This window comes from Natator depressus, chromosome 2 (genome assembly GCF_965152275.1).
Source record: "Natator depressus isolate rNatDep1 chromosome 2, rNatDep2.hap1, whole genome shotgun sequence".
In the NCBI taxonomy this organism is placed as follows: Eukaryota; Metazoa; Chordata; order Testudines; family Cheloniidae; genus Natator; species Natator depressus.
In genome coordinates this window covers 228,342,038-228,359,993 of record NC_134235.1, presented here as the reverse complement: position 1 = coordinate 228,359,993, position 17,956 = coordinate 228,342,038, and the positions used below count along the sequence as shown (strand labels likewise).

General features: G+C 40.3%; 1 protein-coding gene across 5 annotated transcripts in view; it reads right to left on the bottom strand.

The window, feature by feature from the left end:
• The window catches only part of ARMC3 (armadillo repeat containing 3), a 116,584-nt gene that overhangs the window by 69,772 nt on the left and 28,856 nt on the right, over positions 1-17,956 (bottom strand). For 4 of the 5 annotated variants that reach the window (XM_074946072.1, XM_074946074.1, XM_074946073.1 and 1 more), the window contains exons 6-11: positions 15,934-16,002; positions 15,432-15,607; positions 13,774-13,968; positions 9,242-9,425; positions 978-1,130; positions 748-853 (exon numbers count right to left, since the gene is read on the bottom strand). In XM_074946072.1, coding sequence (XP_074802173.1) covers positions 748-853; positions 978-1,130; positions 9,242-9,425; positions 13,774-13,968; positions 15,432-15,607; positions 15,934-16,002 — 883 coding nt within the window. The remainder of the gene's footprint in view (positions 1-747; positions 854-977; positions 1,131-9,241; positions 9,426-13,773; positions 13,969-15,431; positions 15,608-15,933; positions 16,003-17,956) is intronic. The other variant, XM_074946076.1, reaches the window with a different exon arrangement.

Genomic DNA, 17,956 nt, shown 5'->3' with positions numbered 1-17,956 from the left:
TTTTTTTTTCCAAATTAAAAAAAGGGTTAGTATTTTTTTTAGTTATATGAATATAAAACAAATAGGGGCCAGATTCTCAGCTGGTGAGCTGGAGCTATGCTGATTTGTATCAGCAAAGGGTTTGGCCTTATCATTCATGAGTCCAAAGTTACTCTTTGGCTCATCTATGACTCAGAAAAGAGTTTCATTTACAAGTGAAGTTAGCAAGTAATTATAGTCACACAGCATTCATCCTGCATACCCATTTAATGTAAGTTATTGCTTTCTGATCTACATAGCAGACCTAAGATCAGATTCACCAGTCCATCTAAGGTTGGTGCAGGACTGTGTGATAACAGAAAAGTAAATTTAAGCCAGCTTTACATTCCCCTGATCCTTGATCTGTGCATAGATCAGCTCAGCCAAAGGCTGCTGTAATTTACATCGGCTGCCCAAGGCCTCAATGAACAGTTTGCAGCTGGACACTACCATAGTGTAGGGATGTCCTGACCACATCCCTTACATTGAGGACTAATGGGGGTGGCATAGAACTGCCACACCAGCTCATCATCATCAAGAGATTCCCCTGGCAGCTGCAGCAGGTTAAAGTCTGGCCTCTTGGCTACAATACTGTGCTCTCTTTTATGTATATGTGTAACTCCCACTGACATTGACTAGAGATCTAGGACATTGACTGGAGAATTTTTTAAAAATCAAAGTATGTCCAGATTAGTATTTTACATAGTTATTTACAAATTGCACACTTACCTTGCATTGCTAGGACTGGCTGTTGTCAGATTAGCCAGAGCTATGGCAGCACCTTCTTTTACTTCTTCATTCTCACTGCTTAGCAACTGAACTAGCTGGGGAATCCCTTTAAAAAAATAATTGTACATATGCTGCTTTAAATAACCCATGGGAAACTGTAAAATGATAATACGGTCCTTACAAAATGGAGCTTAATGGAGCTAATTCCATCTCCTCCCCAATTTACTCACCTTGGATTCCAAAAGCATCTTTGCTTGCTAAACTCTCACACATAGCAGAAATAGCTTGAGAAGCAGCAGCTTTAGCACCATCATTGTCAGTTCCCAAAAGGGTTACAAGGCACTTTTCAATCTCTTCTTCATGCAAAATTCTTCTATTTTCAGCTTTACACAAAACAAACAAAAAATAGCATTAATCTTCATAGAAATAGGATTGCAAATGAGAACGACATCTATTTGATCTCACACATTTGTTCCTTGCTTTTGATACAAATGAGACACTAAAGCCCAGTGTGTGGCATCACAGTTCAAGGCAATTGCACCTATACTCCTCCCTCCTGGTCCACCAAGGGCACTCACTCTAGCTCCCGGTTCCTCAGCTGTCACCTCTCCTGGGCAGAGACCCGCATTAAAAGGCAAGGGAGATAAAAAGGATGCATTTTAATAACCAGCTTTAAACACAAATAACCAAATTCAGTCGAGAGTTTGTTTCCTGATTGTGCAGACTCAGTGATTCAGCTTTCACATTTTCTGTTTACTACAGTCATACTCTTTAAGGGATATATTCTTCCCTCAGTTCATGCTAATAGGAGTCATGTACATGAAATTTAAAGGCAAATATACAAGTAAAAGAACAATTAAGCTGTGTACTTGATGGTTCCCATATCAGTCACAGTATTATATGGACCAAACAAAAGGCAAGGGCAGATAAAAAACGTGCAACTCATAGTTCTTCATTAAAATGCAGCTTTAAAGAAAATGTTAAAAGACTTGGGGCTCAATCTTGCCCTATGCTGCACTGATGTGCCGGGGCAAGGAAGAGTGCACAGGAAGTCTCCTCCTACTATACAAGCAGGAGCAGAAGATCTTTCCACAGCACTCAAAGGAGGGCTGGCCAATAAGCTTGGAGAACTCACCTACCTCAAAATAGGTGTGGTCTGAAGTTTAGAGGGCATGTCCAGCTCCCTCCCTTCACCCAGCAAGGCTACATGTTGCTGTCAGCAATCCTGTTCAGGGTAACAATAAAGTGCACACCAGAGTGCATCCTCCCTGACTGGCAGGAGTCTGTAGCAAAGGAAGCACTGGATAGCATATCTGCTGCTCTTCATCACTGTAATCACTAGGGCCGAGAGCCAACAAAACACTCAAGCATGTGCATAACCCATGCTTGTGAGTAGTCCCATTGACAGCAATAGGGCTACTTATGTGCTTAAAGTTATGCATATGGGGTAAAATTTTCAAAAGTTCATCAGTGATTCAAGAGCTCAAATTCCATTGACTTTCAATGAGACAGATATATAAATCACGTAGCCACTTTTGACATTTTTGCCACAACTATTTAAATCCTTTGCTGAATCAGAGCCTAGGGCAAGATGCAGCCCGCAATCTGTGGTCTAACTGAAAAAAAGAAGATAATTTTAATATTATCTAAAACATTTACATTCATTCTATAAATTTATTATTTTATGTTATTTAAAATTGTTCTTCTCAATGAAAACGGAACTTCTGTGATAGTTTTGGTTTGGCTTAAAAAAAATTCTCAGTTTGACCATAAAGCTAATGAAAACTAGATTTTCAATCAAGCCCTATTACTGCAGAAATGGCTCAATGCATACATATCACAAGGCTATCGTTTTCTCTTTTCCAGACAGTTTCTACATATTTTATACTCATCAAAGCTACATAATCTACATCACAAAGTATAATACACAAAAACTCAAGTGTTGGGAGAATTTTAAGCAACAGCAGAAAGAAACTTGGCACAGCATTGACGTGTAACAGCCAACTCTCTCAAGAGGGCATTAAATGGGATTACAGACTGATTTGACAAATAATAGACTTTGCTTCCGACCTGTTGCTTGCCAAACTAGTCTGTAATCCCTAATAACGCTCTCTAGGGGAGTCTTCTTGCTTCAGTAATTTGTTTTGATATGGCAAATTCATCATTGCTATATGGAATTTTTGTATTTTTTTAAAATGCTATTCTTATTTTTCCAAATGCCATGTGTGATTAAGGATGAACTTTTTTTTCAAATATAGGTAAAAAATATATTTACTGCCTACATGAAGGCAAATTAAGAACATTAATACTCTGCAGTAGTTCCTTTAAACTAGTAAATATAGCCATTTCAAATGTATTAGAAATAATCTAGAACAGCAGATTTTGATTTGACTTTATTGTATACTATTACAGTGTATATATAAAGAAAATTATTAACATTTTAAGTTTCATTTTCCAATTGTATTCTAAGGACAAATATTTCTGGCTGACCCTATCTCTATTTGCATGAGCTTGTCCATTTGGGTTTTATTATGGGCCTTTTATGTACAATAAAGCAGCATCATTTTGCACCAAAGCACTTCTCATGTTCAGACGCTAACACCATATTTGTAGTGATAAATCTCTTGACCCTGGAATTATTTGAATATATTGATCTAATTCTACACAGAGCAATCAGACACAGGCAGCCAGCAGAGTCTGGAGGACCAACACCTCATCCTGTTTTTGAGCACTGAGCCCATCATGAACTAACTCTTGTTTAGGTTGGTTTTTTTTACTACTCCTCATTTTTACCCCAAAACTAGGAACAAAGAGCCCAATACACTATTGCCCTGCACCTTCTGTAATAATTTATACCAAAGCAAAGTTAGGTCAAAGTGGATGAAAAATACTACTAAATTACAATTACAGAATTTTAAATACATTTTGTTCTCACTTTGCACTCATGTAAATGACTGCATTATTTGTGAGACAACAGTGAATCAGGGTCAAAGCTTGCAATCCATAACTCTGGATGTACAAAATAAAAGCCCTGCAAAGGAACTGTATTAAATACAGAATTTTGTGGCACAACAAAGCACAGTGATTAAACTGCCAGTTTGGCCTTATATAAGCAGAACACTGAACTAAAGATGGTGTCCAAAATTTAATAAAATATTTATCCCACCTAAGTTGCTTTGTTCATACAGTGTAACCCTTTTGTGACATCTTTCCCAACAAAGAAAAGCTAAGGCAAATACTTTTTTGAAGGACGACATGCAAAAAAATAATGTGTTTACTAGCATCACATCCATCAGGAAAAAAGCAACTTCAGCTACAGCTGCCAACACTACTTATTTCAGAAACTGGCACTGGTTTATAGCTAACTGTTGCCGTCAGAAAATGGATACATGTACCATCATAACAGAGGTACAATTTCCATTTTAATGCAAGACCATAATTCTTTTTCTCTACCCTGCTGGAAATGTTCTCAAAATCCAGCTGTGTTCACCAAACCTGCAAAGGGCAGATTACTGTATAGTTATAACAGATTTTAATGATGAAATCACATGCTGACTCAGAACTATAATGCACTATATTGGATTTCTGTCCAAGAAGTCATGCACTTACATTTTAATCAGAGTAATTATCGAGTACTATATCAGACACTAGGCATACTACTAATGCAATGAATTTACAAATGTGGCATGTTTAGTACATTTACAGTACAAAAAATTCCCAAAACACAATTGCGTACTGTTGATTCTGATTTACCCCTACACTGTTCCTGGTAATTGCTACTGTTCCATCTTTTCTTCAGCTGAGAAGTTAACTTTAGATCATGAGCCTGTCTAGCAGCAATGTATTTAACATCTCCCTCTCTCCCAGGTGCCATGTCTAGGAGCTAATATATTGGACAAAAAGAAAAGGAGGACTTGTGGCACCTTAGAGACTAACAAATTTATTTGAGCATAAGCTTTTGTGAGCTACAGCTCACTTCATTGGGTGCATGCAGTGGAAAATACAGTGGGGAGATTTATATACACAGAGAACATGAAACAATGGGAGTTACCATACACTCTGGAACGAGAGTGATCAGGTAAGGTGAGCTATTACCAGCAGGACAGCGGGGTAATAGCTGGTAATAGCTCACCTTACCTGATAATAGCTCACCTTACCTGATCACTCTCATTACAGTGTGTACGTAGAGGATCTCCCAGTCGATTGCGATCTCCAGGGGCTGCCGCTAAGACAGGCTCCCTGCCTGCCTGGGCCCCACGCCACTCCCGGAAGCGGCCAGTCCGGCCCTAGAGCCCCAGGGGCAGAGGGGCAGGGGTCTCCCTCCACACACTGCTCCTGCCTGTAAGCACCATCCCCGCAGCTCCCATTGGCTGGGAACGGGGAGCTGTGGCCAATGGGAGCTGCGGGGGTGATGCTTGCAGAGAGGGCCAGTGCGTGGAGCCACGTGCCGCCTCCCCACCCCCAGGGCTGCAGGGGCGTGTTGGCCCTTTCCATGAGTAGTGTGGGGCCAGGGTACGCAGGGAGCTTGCCTTAGCGGCAGCCATGTACACCACCGACCGGGAGCCACCGGAGGTAAGTGCTGCCCGGCGGCAGGCTGCACCCCAAGCCCCAGCCCTAAACCCCCCCCCCCAGAGCCAGCACCCTAAACCAGCCCTGAGCCCTCTCCCAGAGCCAGCACCCCATACCCCCTCCTGCACCCCAAACTCCCTCCTGCACCCCAAGCTCAAGCCCCAAGCCCCCTCGCAGAGGCAGCCCCCCAAACCAGCCCTGAGCCCTCTCCTTGAGCCAGCACCCCGTATCCCCTCCTGCACCCTTACAGTCTGCCCCAGTCCAGAGCCCCCTCCTGCACTCAAACTCCCTCCCAAAGCTTGCCCCCCTTACCCCCTCCTGCACCCCTTACCCCCTGCCCCAGGCTCAGCCCAGAGCCCCCTCCTACACTGCAAACCCCTCGGCCCCAGCCCAGAGCCCGCAGCCACTCCCGAACCCCAGCCCCCTACGGCAGTCTGGTGAAAATGAGTGAAGGTCGGGGAGAGCGAGTGACGGAGAGAGGTGGGGATGGAGTGAGTGGGGAGGAGCTTTGGGGAAGGGGAGGGGCAGATCCCGGGTTGCCCTTAAATTCAAAAAATGATTTTGGGCATAAAAAGGTTGGAGACCACTGATCTACGCCATATATCGTAGTCTGAAGAAGAGACCAAGCCTTTATACTGAGACCATTGATTGCGTTTGTAAAGAAAGGTAACAAGAAGATGCATCATCACTGACAGTTATATCCAAGGACATAAGATTGTATGATACAGTAATAATTATGAGTAGTTCTTGTCATCATGTGCTTTAGGAATGTCGTACTGTAGATGTTAAAACAGTAGGACACCAAAATGCAAAAAAAGGTGAGCAAAGGGGGAAGAGAGGTATGTGTTTATATGCAAGCAGTAAATGTGAAAGAAGAAATAAAAATATATTGTAGTAGTAGGAACATAAGTAATCTACTTGGAATGCAGTACATGGAAATCTGTCATAGGACTATGAAAAATGGTGTTTACATTCTTATTGTTCATTTTTTCCCAGAATGTCATAATAAAATAGCAACACTGGAAAAATACATCATGAAAGTCTTGACACAATCTCCTCCTCTCCAATCTATGGTGCCAATCATCAATGTACAGAACTCTCACTGACATTCCACGTGTGGAACTTCCATTGACAAGTGGAGAAAATGAATAGAGTCCATAGTGTGGACTGGAGGGCAGAGTTGCTCTTTTCATATAGCATTTGCAATAAAAATAATTGTAAATATTCAATTGGTCAATCTAGGGAGGTTATGAGAAGAATTAGATGAGGACACAAGAAAGGAGACCTGAGAGGCAGGGGAGGGGAAGGAGAGTTTTTTCTAACTGTATATTAAATTAGATAATATGTTTACAAAATGTACATAAATTAAATGTATAATGCTGCCCTGTGATCTGAAGAAATTGGAGAGGGTAAACAATGCTGCATTCAGACAATCTGAGGTAGGTTGGGGTATCCCCTACAGACAAGGAGCCAGAAGAGCTTCCTTTTTCTCCAACAGGACATGCACGGGATCAAGGAGATGGTGCCACAAAGGGTACAGCAGAGGATGCGGCAATGAGAAAAGATCCTAGAGATGTAACCGTAGCTGGGAAATTGGGGGAGGAGGGGTGGGAAGCCTGCTCTGAGAAGCCCTGGGATGGATGTGGAAATATGATGTCCCATCTGTGGCCAGCTGGGTCATTTTGCCTGGGATTTCCCAATCCAACCACTGAGGCCCAGTGCAGTGCTGGGAAGGCCAGCTCCACCGCAACTTCAGAATACACTGTGCGACCAAACCTTTGGAGGTGGAGCCAGTTCATCAATGGCATGTAATTTTCATGCTGAACCATTCACACACGAAGCTACTGCCCACATGTCATGCTACACTCTCTGGGGTGCACATTCATCTGATCACCAGTGGGAGCAGGCGATAGTTAACGAGGAAACAATAATTGTATAGAGAGATACTGGTATTGCTAAAACTCCATGTAGTTAAACTCCATGTAGTGAAACCCCATCAAATGCTCCCAGGGTGTGAAACCTGGGTTAAAGTTCCCAGTGTAAAAGCCTTCACTCTACCTACAGCACAAACTTCCATACAGACCCAGGAAGGTCAGGAGTATTGGTTGTAGATGTGCTAGCAGACATTCCATTTTCTTTGCTGTTGGGGAAGGATATTATGGCTTTTAAGGCAGAATGGGTTAACTGGACCCCTCAGTTAGCTCCCAGCTGCAAGGGACCATGTCAGCCAAAATGCAAATGGAGCAGGTGACAGGGATAAGTAGGGTTGGGTATCCCTTGCAGGTAACAAAGAAACTGATACTTGAGATAGCTACAAGGAAAGGGGAGCTTCCCTGCCCCCTCCAGTCTGTGACTGCCTGGTGGTCTATGAAAATATAAAGGACCCTGAGCAAAGGGGAGAGGAACTGCTGCTCATCTCAACTCAACTGCGGGGAACAAAAGCAATAATCTTCCTCCTCCCCTCAACAAAGCTGAGTTTAGGCCATCTGGGTTCCGAGGCCTGACCTCCAAGGAGGTGGGATAGACAAAGAAATTTGGCTAGGGGGAGAGAATGTTTATTATGTGCATTATTGAAGTCTCAAGTTATAAAAGGTATTGGCAGACATGCCAGCCAAGGAACAAATTTGTGGGTTCCCCTAGGATGCTAGACAAGCACCCTAATTATACCCACTTCTTTATGGGGGAGATTTGACAGATATTGCAACCCCATGCAGTATCTTTGGGGACCTTTGTATTACATTTGGTTTACATAGGATTGTGTTTACATTACATTTGGTTTACATAGGATTGTGTTATCCTATAGGAACTGAAACTGTAGGGGGCGATTACTTCTGAGATTGTGAACAACTCCAGAGAAGTTCCACCCTGAGGTGGTTTGTGTATACTAGTTCAAGCTGGGTTTTCCAGAAACTAGGAGACAAAGAAAGGGCTTTTGGTATAAAAGTATGAACTTGAACTGACTCAAGGCCTTCATTTTGTTTCAGCAGATAGATAGAACCCTTCTTCATAGGTTGAAACCGCTGCTGGACAGAAGGTCCTGTCTGTTTACTGGATCAGAAAGAAAGCCCTGTTAGTTTAAACTCAGCCTTTTATACTGAAAATCTTTTCTTTGTCTCTTGGTCTCTGGAGACTCAGTTTGAATTAGCACATGCCAGCCTCCCTAGTGGGGTGGTACCACTCTGGAGGTGATTACAACCTGAGGGATTGACCTTACTCACCCCACACTATTTTTCATTCCTAGAGGAGCTGCAGTAACTCTCCACTCTTCCCACCAGAGGTATTTTCCTGTATAGACTTATTTAAACAGCATCCTCATGGGCGAAAGCGATGAGTTTGTTCTGCATAATTCTCAACTCAATGGTGAATTAAAAAAACCTGGCTGCAAAAATAGGAACCATGCTATGAATAATTATTAAAAGAGCAGAAAAAAAGCTATCTAATTCCACAGGGATTTATTAATCTGCAGGCCATTTAAAGTCTATTATGTCCCTGCAACAGGAATTTATACCCTAACTTGCCTGACATTTAGATGAGCAGTTGTAGGTTTAAGAGAGGGGACTAGCCCAATTATTGCTATTCAGGTTTATCCACTGCCAATGAGGAATATTTTTCTGGCAAACAACGCTTGAGATATCAGGTATCTAAAATCTTTTATTAAATAAAAGATAAAGGCCCAAATTTTCAGAGGCCAAGATTCCCTTTTTGGAAGCATTTTATACCCACATATTAGCAGTTTCTATATCTAATTTAGTACCTGTTTGCTATTTTGACCACTAAGATTTGCAACTGCAATTCATTTATGGAATTATTTCTTCCCAGCATGATTAGTAGTCTCATGCTGGGAAGTGACCCTCAGGCTGGCTGAAAATTCACCCCCACGGGATTTCCATAAGAAATTAACATAGAACTTTAAAAAGTAACATACGATCATAAGCTGCTTTAGTAATTGCCTTTGCTGCATTCTTCTGAATATCAGGAATGGTAGACATTTCTGCAAATGAAAGTAGCTTTTTAAGGCCCCCTGTCTGCTGAATTAGTTGCATAGTATCCACATCCTCAAGACAATTTGCCACTACTGCAAGAGCTTCCACATGAAGATCATTAAATTCCTAGTAAGAAAAAATAAAAAGTCTTCTAATGAAGATTAAAATATCTTTAACTTTTCTAGCTTCTAAGATAATTACCATAATTAATTATTGCACATTCTGGTACACAATGAAATCCATTGTGCATCTTTTAAAACTATGCTGACAGACTCCACAACCTGTGTTAACATGGAGTCAAGCTTGGTTATAATTATGAAAAAAATGGAAAGACTCCCATTGAGTTCAATGGGCTTTGGATCAGGTCCTTAGAGAGAACCTGATATCTTAAGACTTCAAAGAGCTTTACTATATATTAAGCCTCATGATACTCCCACAAGGGAAATAAGTATCATTATACTCATTTTACAGATGGTTAAAACTGAGGCAGGAGGTGCTCACGTGACTTGTTCCAGATCTCAGAGCGAGAGCTGCTTCTAGGCATAAGCAGACTAAGCAATTACTTAGGATCCCAAGCAGCTCAAGGGGGCCCGCATTCACTTTTTTATTATGTGATGGGGGTGGGGGGGCAATCATTCCTGCTTAGTGCCCCCAGTGGGACAGCATCACCTCTGCCTGGAGCAATGGAGTATCCAAGCCAGGAATGGAACCTGGAATCACTGGTGTTTAGACTAAATTAAGGGAACAAGATTGGCTCTGAAACTGCACTAGCACTGGACAAAATATAGAAAATGGAAAAGTCACATAAAATTAAGCCATGTGAATTCTTCCACTATTTAAAATACTTTGAAAAATGTTATAGTAATGTCATTATAAAAAGAGTGTTAACAGAACCAAAATGATAAAACAATAAACACAGCATGAAAACTAGTGATTCTCCCACTCACTCACCAGGTATAGCTGTAAAAAAAAAAAAAAGAAAAGAAAAAAGATTTTCCAACAACCATTTAGATGTGGTGAGATCTTATTTTTATCTGAATAAGCTGACAGGCTGAAAAACAAAACCAAATGTGCTTCCCAGATGATGGTTAATATGAGAGAAACCCTTCCTTTACTTTATCATCTCTTCGCATATTACTGATCAGTACCACAGCAATGACAAAAACTACCTAGGCTGCTGCTCTTCGGCCCCATTGTGCCATTGGATATGGATACAGCCCTTTTTAATGTTTTTAATAAAGTAAATACTAATGGAAACTGCGTGATCATGGGAGACTTTAACTTCCCAGATATAGACTGGAGGACGAGTGCTAGTAATAATAATAGGGCTCAGATTTTCCTAGATACGATAGCTGATGGATTCCTTCATCAAGTAGTTGCTGAACTGACTAGAGGGGATGCCATTTTAGATTTGGTTTTGGTGAGTAGTGAGGACCTCATAGAAGAAATGGTTGTAGGGGATAATCTTGGCTCAAGTGATCACGAGATAATTCAGTTCAAACTGAACGGAAGGATTAATAAAAATAAATCTGAAGCTAGGGTTTTTGATTTCAAAAGGACTGACTTTCAAAAATTAAGGAAATTAGTTAGGGAAGTGGATTGGACTGAAGAATTTATGGATCTAAAGGTAGAGGAGGCCTGGGATTATTTTAAATCAAAGCTGCAGAAGCTATCGGAAGCCTGCATCCCAAGTAAGGGGAAAAAAATCATAGGCAGGAGTTGTAGACCAAGCTGGATGAACAAGCATCTCAGAGAGGTGATTAAGAAAAAGCAGAAAGCGTATAGGGAGTGGAAGAAGGGAGGGATCAGCAAGGAAAGCTACCTTATTGAGGTCAGAACATGTAGGGATAAAGTGAGACAGGCTAAAAGTGAAGTAGAGTTGGACTTGCAAAGGGAATTAAAACGAATAGTAAAAGGTTCTATAGTCATATAAATAAGAAGAAAACAAAGAAAGAAGAAGTGGGACCGCTAAACACTGAGGATGGAGTGGAGGTCAAGGATAATCTAGGCATGGCCCAATATCTAAACAAATACTTTGCCTCAGTCTTTAATAAGACTAAAGAGGATCTTAGGGATAATGGTAGCATGACAAACGGGAATGAGGATATGGAGGTAGATATCACCATATTTGAGGTAGAAGCGAAACTCAAACAGCTTAATGGGACTAAATCGGGGGGCCCAGATAATCTTCATCCAAGAATATTAAAGGAATTGGCACAGGAAATTGCAAGCCCATTAGCAAGAATTTTTAATGAATCTGTAAACTCAGGGGTTGTACCGTATGATTGGAGAATTGCTAACACAGTTCCTATTTTTAAGAAAGGGAAAAAAAGTGATCCGGGTAATTATAGGCCTGTTAGTTTGACATCTGTAGTATGCACGGTCTTGGAAAAAATTTTGAAGGAGAAGGTAGTTAAGGACATTGAAGTCAATGGTAAATGGGACAAAATACAACATGATTTTACAAAAGGTAGATCGTGCCAAACCAACCTGATCTCCTTCTTTGAGAAAGTAACAGATTTTTAGACAAAGGAAACGAAGTGGATCTAATTTACCTAGATTTTAGTAAGGCATTTGATACCGTGCCACATGGGGAATTATTAGTTAATTGGATAAGATGGGGATCAATAAGAAAATTGAAAGGTGGATAAGGAATTGGTTAAAGGGGAGACTACAACGGGTCCTACTGAAAGGTGAACTGTCAGGCTGGAGGGAGGTTACCAGTGGAGTTCCTCAAGGATCGGTTTTGGGACCAATCTTATTTAATCTTTTTATTACTGACCTTGGCACAAAAAGTGGGAGTGTGCTAATAAAGTTTGCGGATGATACAAAGCTGGGAGGTATTGCCAATTTAGAGAAGGACCAGGAAATCATACAGGAAGATTTGGATGACCTTGTAAACTGGAGTAATAGTAATAGGATGAAATTTAATAGTGAGAAGTGTAAGGTCATGCATTTAGGGATTAATAACAAGAATTTTAGTTATAAGCAAGGGATGCATCAATTAGAAGTAACAGAGGAGGAAAATGACCTTGGAGTATTGGTTGATCATAGGATGACTATGAGCCACCAATGTGATATGGCTGTGAAAAAAGCTAATGCGGTCTTGGGATGCATCAGGCGAGGTATTTCCAGTAGAGATAAGGAGGTTTTAGTACCATTATACAAGGCACTGGTGAGACCTCACCTGGAATACTGTGTGCAGTTCTGGTCTCCCATGTTTAAGAAGGATGAATTCAAACTGGAACAGGTACACAGAAGGGCTACTAGGATGATCCGAGGAATGGAAAACTTGTCTTATGAAAGGAGACTCAGGGAGCTCGGCTTGTTTAGCCTAACTAAAAGAAGGTTGAGGGGAGATATGATTGCTCTCTATAAATATATCAGAGGGATAAATACCAGAGAGGGAGAGGAATTATTTAAGCTCAGTACCAATGTGGACACAAGAACAAATGGATATAAACTGGTCATTGGGAAGTTTAGACTTGAAATTAGATGAAGGTTTCTAATCATCAGAGGAGTGAAGTTTTGGAATAACCTTCCAAGGGAAGCAGTGGGGGCAAAAGATCTATCTGGCTTTAAGATTAAACTCGATAAGTTTATGGCGGAGATGGTATGATGGGATAACATGGTTTTGGTAATTAAATATTCATAAATAGGCCCAGTGGCCTGTGATGGGCTATTAGATGGGGTGAGATCCGAGTTACCCAGGAAAGAATTTTCTGTAGTATCTGGCTGATGAATCTTGCCCATATGCTCAGGGTTAGCTGATCGCCATATTTGGGGTCGGGAAGGAATTTTCCTCCAGGGCAGATTGGAAGAGGCCCTGGAGGCTTTTTGCCTTCCTCTGTAGCATGGGGCACAGGTCACTTGCTGGAGGATTCTCTGCTCCTTGAAGTCTTTAAACTACTATTTGAGGACTTCAATAGCACAGATATAGGTGTGAGGCTTTTTTTTGTAGGAGTGGTGGGTGAAATTCTGTGGCCTGCGTTGTGCAGGAGGTCAGACTAGATGATCATAATGGTCCCTTCTGACCTAAATATCTATGAATCTATGAATCCTTATGTTGAGTACCTCATTCATGAGTGACCCATTGATTACACATACTACATTCAGTCTTTTCAAGTAAAAAGCAGAGTTCCTTGGAATGAATTATTATTACTTTGGTTACACAAAAAAGGGGCAAAAAATTTATTTTGTTTATACTTTTCAAAGAAATAGCATAAATGAACATTTCTCTGGATTTGGTTTACTCTGTCAACTTGTCAGCTCATTGGTATAATCAAACAGCAATAAAACAACACACACATGCTAACAGAATCTGACAAAAAGAATCTTACTCCCCACAACAACAAATTTAAAATGATGAAGTTCATTTCTTTAGTAGGATGCATGGATGAAGACTGGATACAAAATATCTGAAACACACTTTTTCAAGTTTACATTTATAGTTCATATTTCAAATAAACTGTACCTTAGTTTCCAGTATCTTAAAAAGATGATCTAATCCTTGGTTTTCTCTCAGTATTATCCTGGTTTCTCTGTCATTGCTAATCACACCAAAGGTTTTGAGAGCTAACAATTGAACAACTGGATATTCAGATTTCAGCAGTTCCAGTAAGGCAGGAATAGCATTTAGTTCACGAACTGCAGCACGGCTTTGAAAATCCTGCAGTGAAATACCAAACTGAGTAAGTGTAACTGATAGCACAATATAATAGCATGTTGACTCCCGGCTTTACATAAAGAACAAAGAAATTCTGATTTCAAACATATTAATGAGCTAATATTTTGCAACTTTTAATTCTGAAGGTTTCTTTACATTTGGACTAAAAATGGAAATTGAAATAAGTATTCCACAAAACAATATTCAAAACAGTTCAAAGAATTTTGCATTACTAAAGTATTAATTATAATGCCTAGTTATGGTTGAGGAGGCCGAAAATGTTGATGCTTATCTCAGTCCATATGTGGATTTTTTTGGAAAAGCTTGGTGAAATTTAGTTTGCTCATTTCAAGTTATCTTAGTGACAAAAAAGAGACTTTTTCACACTTTGAGGCACTTGCCTGGTTTCCTCTCTTAGGCTTCCATAACTTAAAAAACTGGTTTTGGTTGCATCCAATGAAGTGAGCTGTAGCTCACGAAACTTTATGCTCAAATAAATTGGTTAGTCTCTAAGGTGCCACAAGTCCTCCTTTTCTTTTTGCGAATACAGACTAACACGGCTGTTACACTGAAACCTGGTTTTGTTTAATATTTCAACCTTTGCATATATATCTAATCTCTATCTATATCACTCAATGAAGAATGTATACTATACCATATTAAAATAGTAAAGGAATAAAGTAGTTATAATCTGTTTATAATAGCATATTGCACCTGTACAGTGTGTAATTTTCCTTATCAATTTAAGCAAGCACCTGGTGCAATTATCCAGATACACCCTGCAACAAAGTCAGCAAGATAGCAAGAGAGGAGATACAGCAAAATGTGATTCAGAATAAAGACTTGTTCTGATGCACCCAAAAAAGAGAACCACGAATTGAATTCATTACTGAATTGATTTGCCCAGCCTCTGAAAAGAACTACTATACAACTGTACCATTCTTTTGCTAAGCAGCTTATGGGTGACATTAGTGCTGATTGTGAAAGCTGTCAATTACAATACCTTCCTCCCATATGGAAAAAAAACTGCCAACAGTTTTCACCTATATTTAGGAATAAGTTCAAAATCATTGTTGTGGACTTGTTTGCAAGAATAAGGCAAGATGCAATTTTAATCACTCTATTTGTGCAGTTTTGGATAGACAGACATTTCTGTAACCCTTACTATGGGGATAAAGACTTGTCAAATGAAAAAACAAGATTTTTATTTAAACAAACGTTTTTGGGTCTGATTTTGATCTTGCTCACACTGGGGTAAATCAAGAGTAACTGAGTTGAAGTTAAAAGAGCTATAGTAAGGTAAAACTATAGCTGAAACTGAGATGAGACTCATGCCCTTTGAGATTAAGTGATTTTTTAATAAATGGATAAATTCTAGATATTACAGGAATAGAAGTAGATATTTTAAAGTGATTAATCTCTAGAAAAGAAATAAAAATACAATGCTGATCTGTTTCTGTAATTACCTGTACGAGATGATAGATGCATTCAACAGAGTTCTTCTTAACGTCAGGGTCAGGGCTACTTAGCAATCTGATAAGTGGTTCTAGTCCACCTTGCTCAAATATTTGCGCTTTACTGGTATATTCGACTGCCATATGTGCTAGGCAAAGACTGGCAAACTCATGGACAACTATATCTTCTACAGGGTGAAAATAAAATTAGGTTTTGTTCAATAGAATATATGCTCATTCATCCATTGGGTTAAAATATTATTTGAAAGTCAATAAACATTAGCTGTTAACCTTACCTTACTTTGCTATAAACATACTGTTCAATCTACATAACATATCATAATACTCAGTAAATTACTGAATTGTGGCTATAAAAGCACTAGGTCAATCACTTATCTAATGTGTTATGACAAATCATAACTTACAAGAAAGCTTTTGATTAAATTGCCTGATCAGATAGTGAAAGTAAATTACTTTTGACAGTATTTTTACACAAAGGAGCATTGCAGGTTACCTTCTGGCGCCAGCCGAGCTATGACTGAATTTGTGACATCTAGCTCTCTTAATAATTTTCTGACGTCATCTACAATGACAGAAAAATAAATATGAAGATTTTGTGTGGTTAGATGGAAATAATGCAGAGATACAGCTGATGCACAGAATGAAAAGCAAAGTGAAAACTGAATGAGGTTGCTTAATGCTACTCCCTGATCCTGAGAAACTGACTTATGCCTGATCTACACTTAAAAATTAGATTGACCTAGCTATGTTGCTTAGGACTGTGAAAATTTTTGTGCCCTGAGCACTATAGTCAGGTCATGCTAACCCCTGGTATAGATGGAGCTAGGTCAACAGAAGACTTCTTCTGCTGACTTAACTACCATCTCTTAGCCCTGGTCTACACTACGAGTTTAGGTCGAATTTAGCAGCATTCGGTCGATTTAACCCTGCACCCGTCCACACGACCACGCCTGTTTTGTTGACTTAAAGGGCTCCTAAAATCGATTTCTGTACTCCTCCCGGCGAGGGGCTTAGTGCTTAAATAGACCTCGCTGGGTCAAATTTGGGGTAGTGTGGACGCACTAATGATACCTTGATACTTTGATACTAATGATACTTGCTAATGACAGGTTTCAGAGTAGCAGCCGTGTTAATCTGTATCCGCAAAAAGAACAGGAGTACTTGTGGCACCTTAGAGACTAACAAATTTATTTGAGCATAAGCTTTCATGGGCTACTGCCCACTTCATCAGGTGCATAGAATGGAACATATAATAAGAAGATATATATACATACAGAGAACATGAAAAGGTGGAAGCTGCCGTACCAACTCTAAGAGGCTAATTAATTAAGATGAGCACCAGGTGAGTGACTGTAGGACCTGGCTGGATACAGACACCTTCTTGTTCAAGCGGTATTTGTTGGGTACATAAACTATCCTGAGCCACCCCCGGAGACATGAAAGATGCAACCTGGTGTTTTGTATCACAAAAACTCAAGTTGCCGTGTGTCCCAATAGTTGCAGACATATCTTTGCTGGAACTTGAGGGCTGAGCTGCACTTTTTGGATAAGGTCCTTCAAAGCAAAGAGCCTGTCAAGAGGGAGATAAGCCCTGCCTGTTACTGAATTCGGAAACATTCCAAAAACAATTGTTGTGTAGGGGGTCAATATTGATTTCTTAAGCTTTATCTGCAGACCTAGACTTTGGAATAGTGAAGTTGTTGTTTGAGATGCTGACCAAACCTCCTGATATGATTGACCCTTGAGGAGCCAGTTGTCGAGGTAGGAAAAAACAGTTATTCCTAAACAACATGGTATGACCACCATGATTTTTAAGAAAGCTCCTTGGGCAGATGACAAGCCAAAGGGTAGGACATTGTACTGGTAATGATTGTGATTGAATGTGAAATGAAGAAATCTTTTGTGAGAGGGATGAAACCCTATTAGAAAATAGGCATCTTTGAGATCAAGGGTTGCAAACCAGTTCCCTAATTCCAGGAAGGAAATTATAACTGCTAGGGATGCCATCCTGAATTTCAGATGTCAACATGCTTGTTCAATTGTCTGTCATCTAATAACGGCCTCCAACCCCCATTATTTCTTGGGTATCAGAAAATATCTTAAATAGAACCCTTTTCCTCTGTATTGAGGTGGGACTGGTTCTATGGCTCCTAGAAGCAATGAGAACTTCTGTGTCAGCAACTGACAGCGAGAGGCAGTCCCTGAAGAGGGATGGGGGTTGGAAGGGCATGATGGAGGTAATTTGGGTAGTACAGCCCAAAGTAATGGCCTATAACACCCATTTGTCTGATGTTATAGTCCCTCATGCTTCCTGAAAAAGACAAGGAGGTGTCCAAATTGAGGACTGGAGTTGTGTCACGCAGCTGGGAAAAACCTGGTCATTTGGTGGTTTGGACTCTCAACCAAACCATCTAAACTGGTGTTTGGACAATGTTGAAGATTGGCATGAAGCAGTCAAGATAGTTCTAGGCTTTTTCTTTCAAAACCTCAACCTCTTACCAGTGGTACCGGTGGCC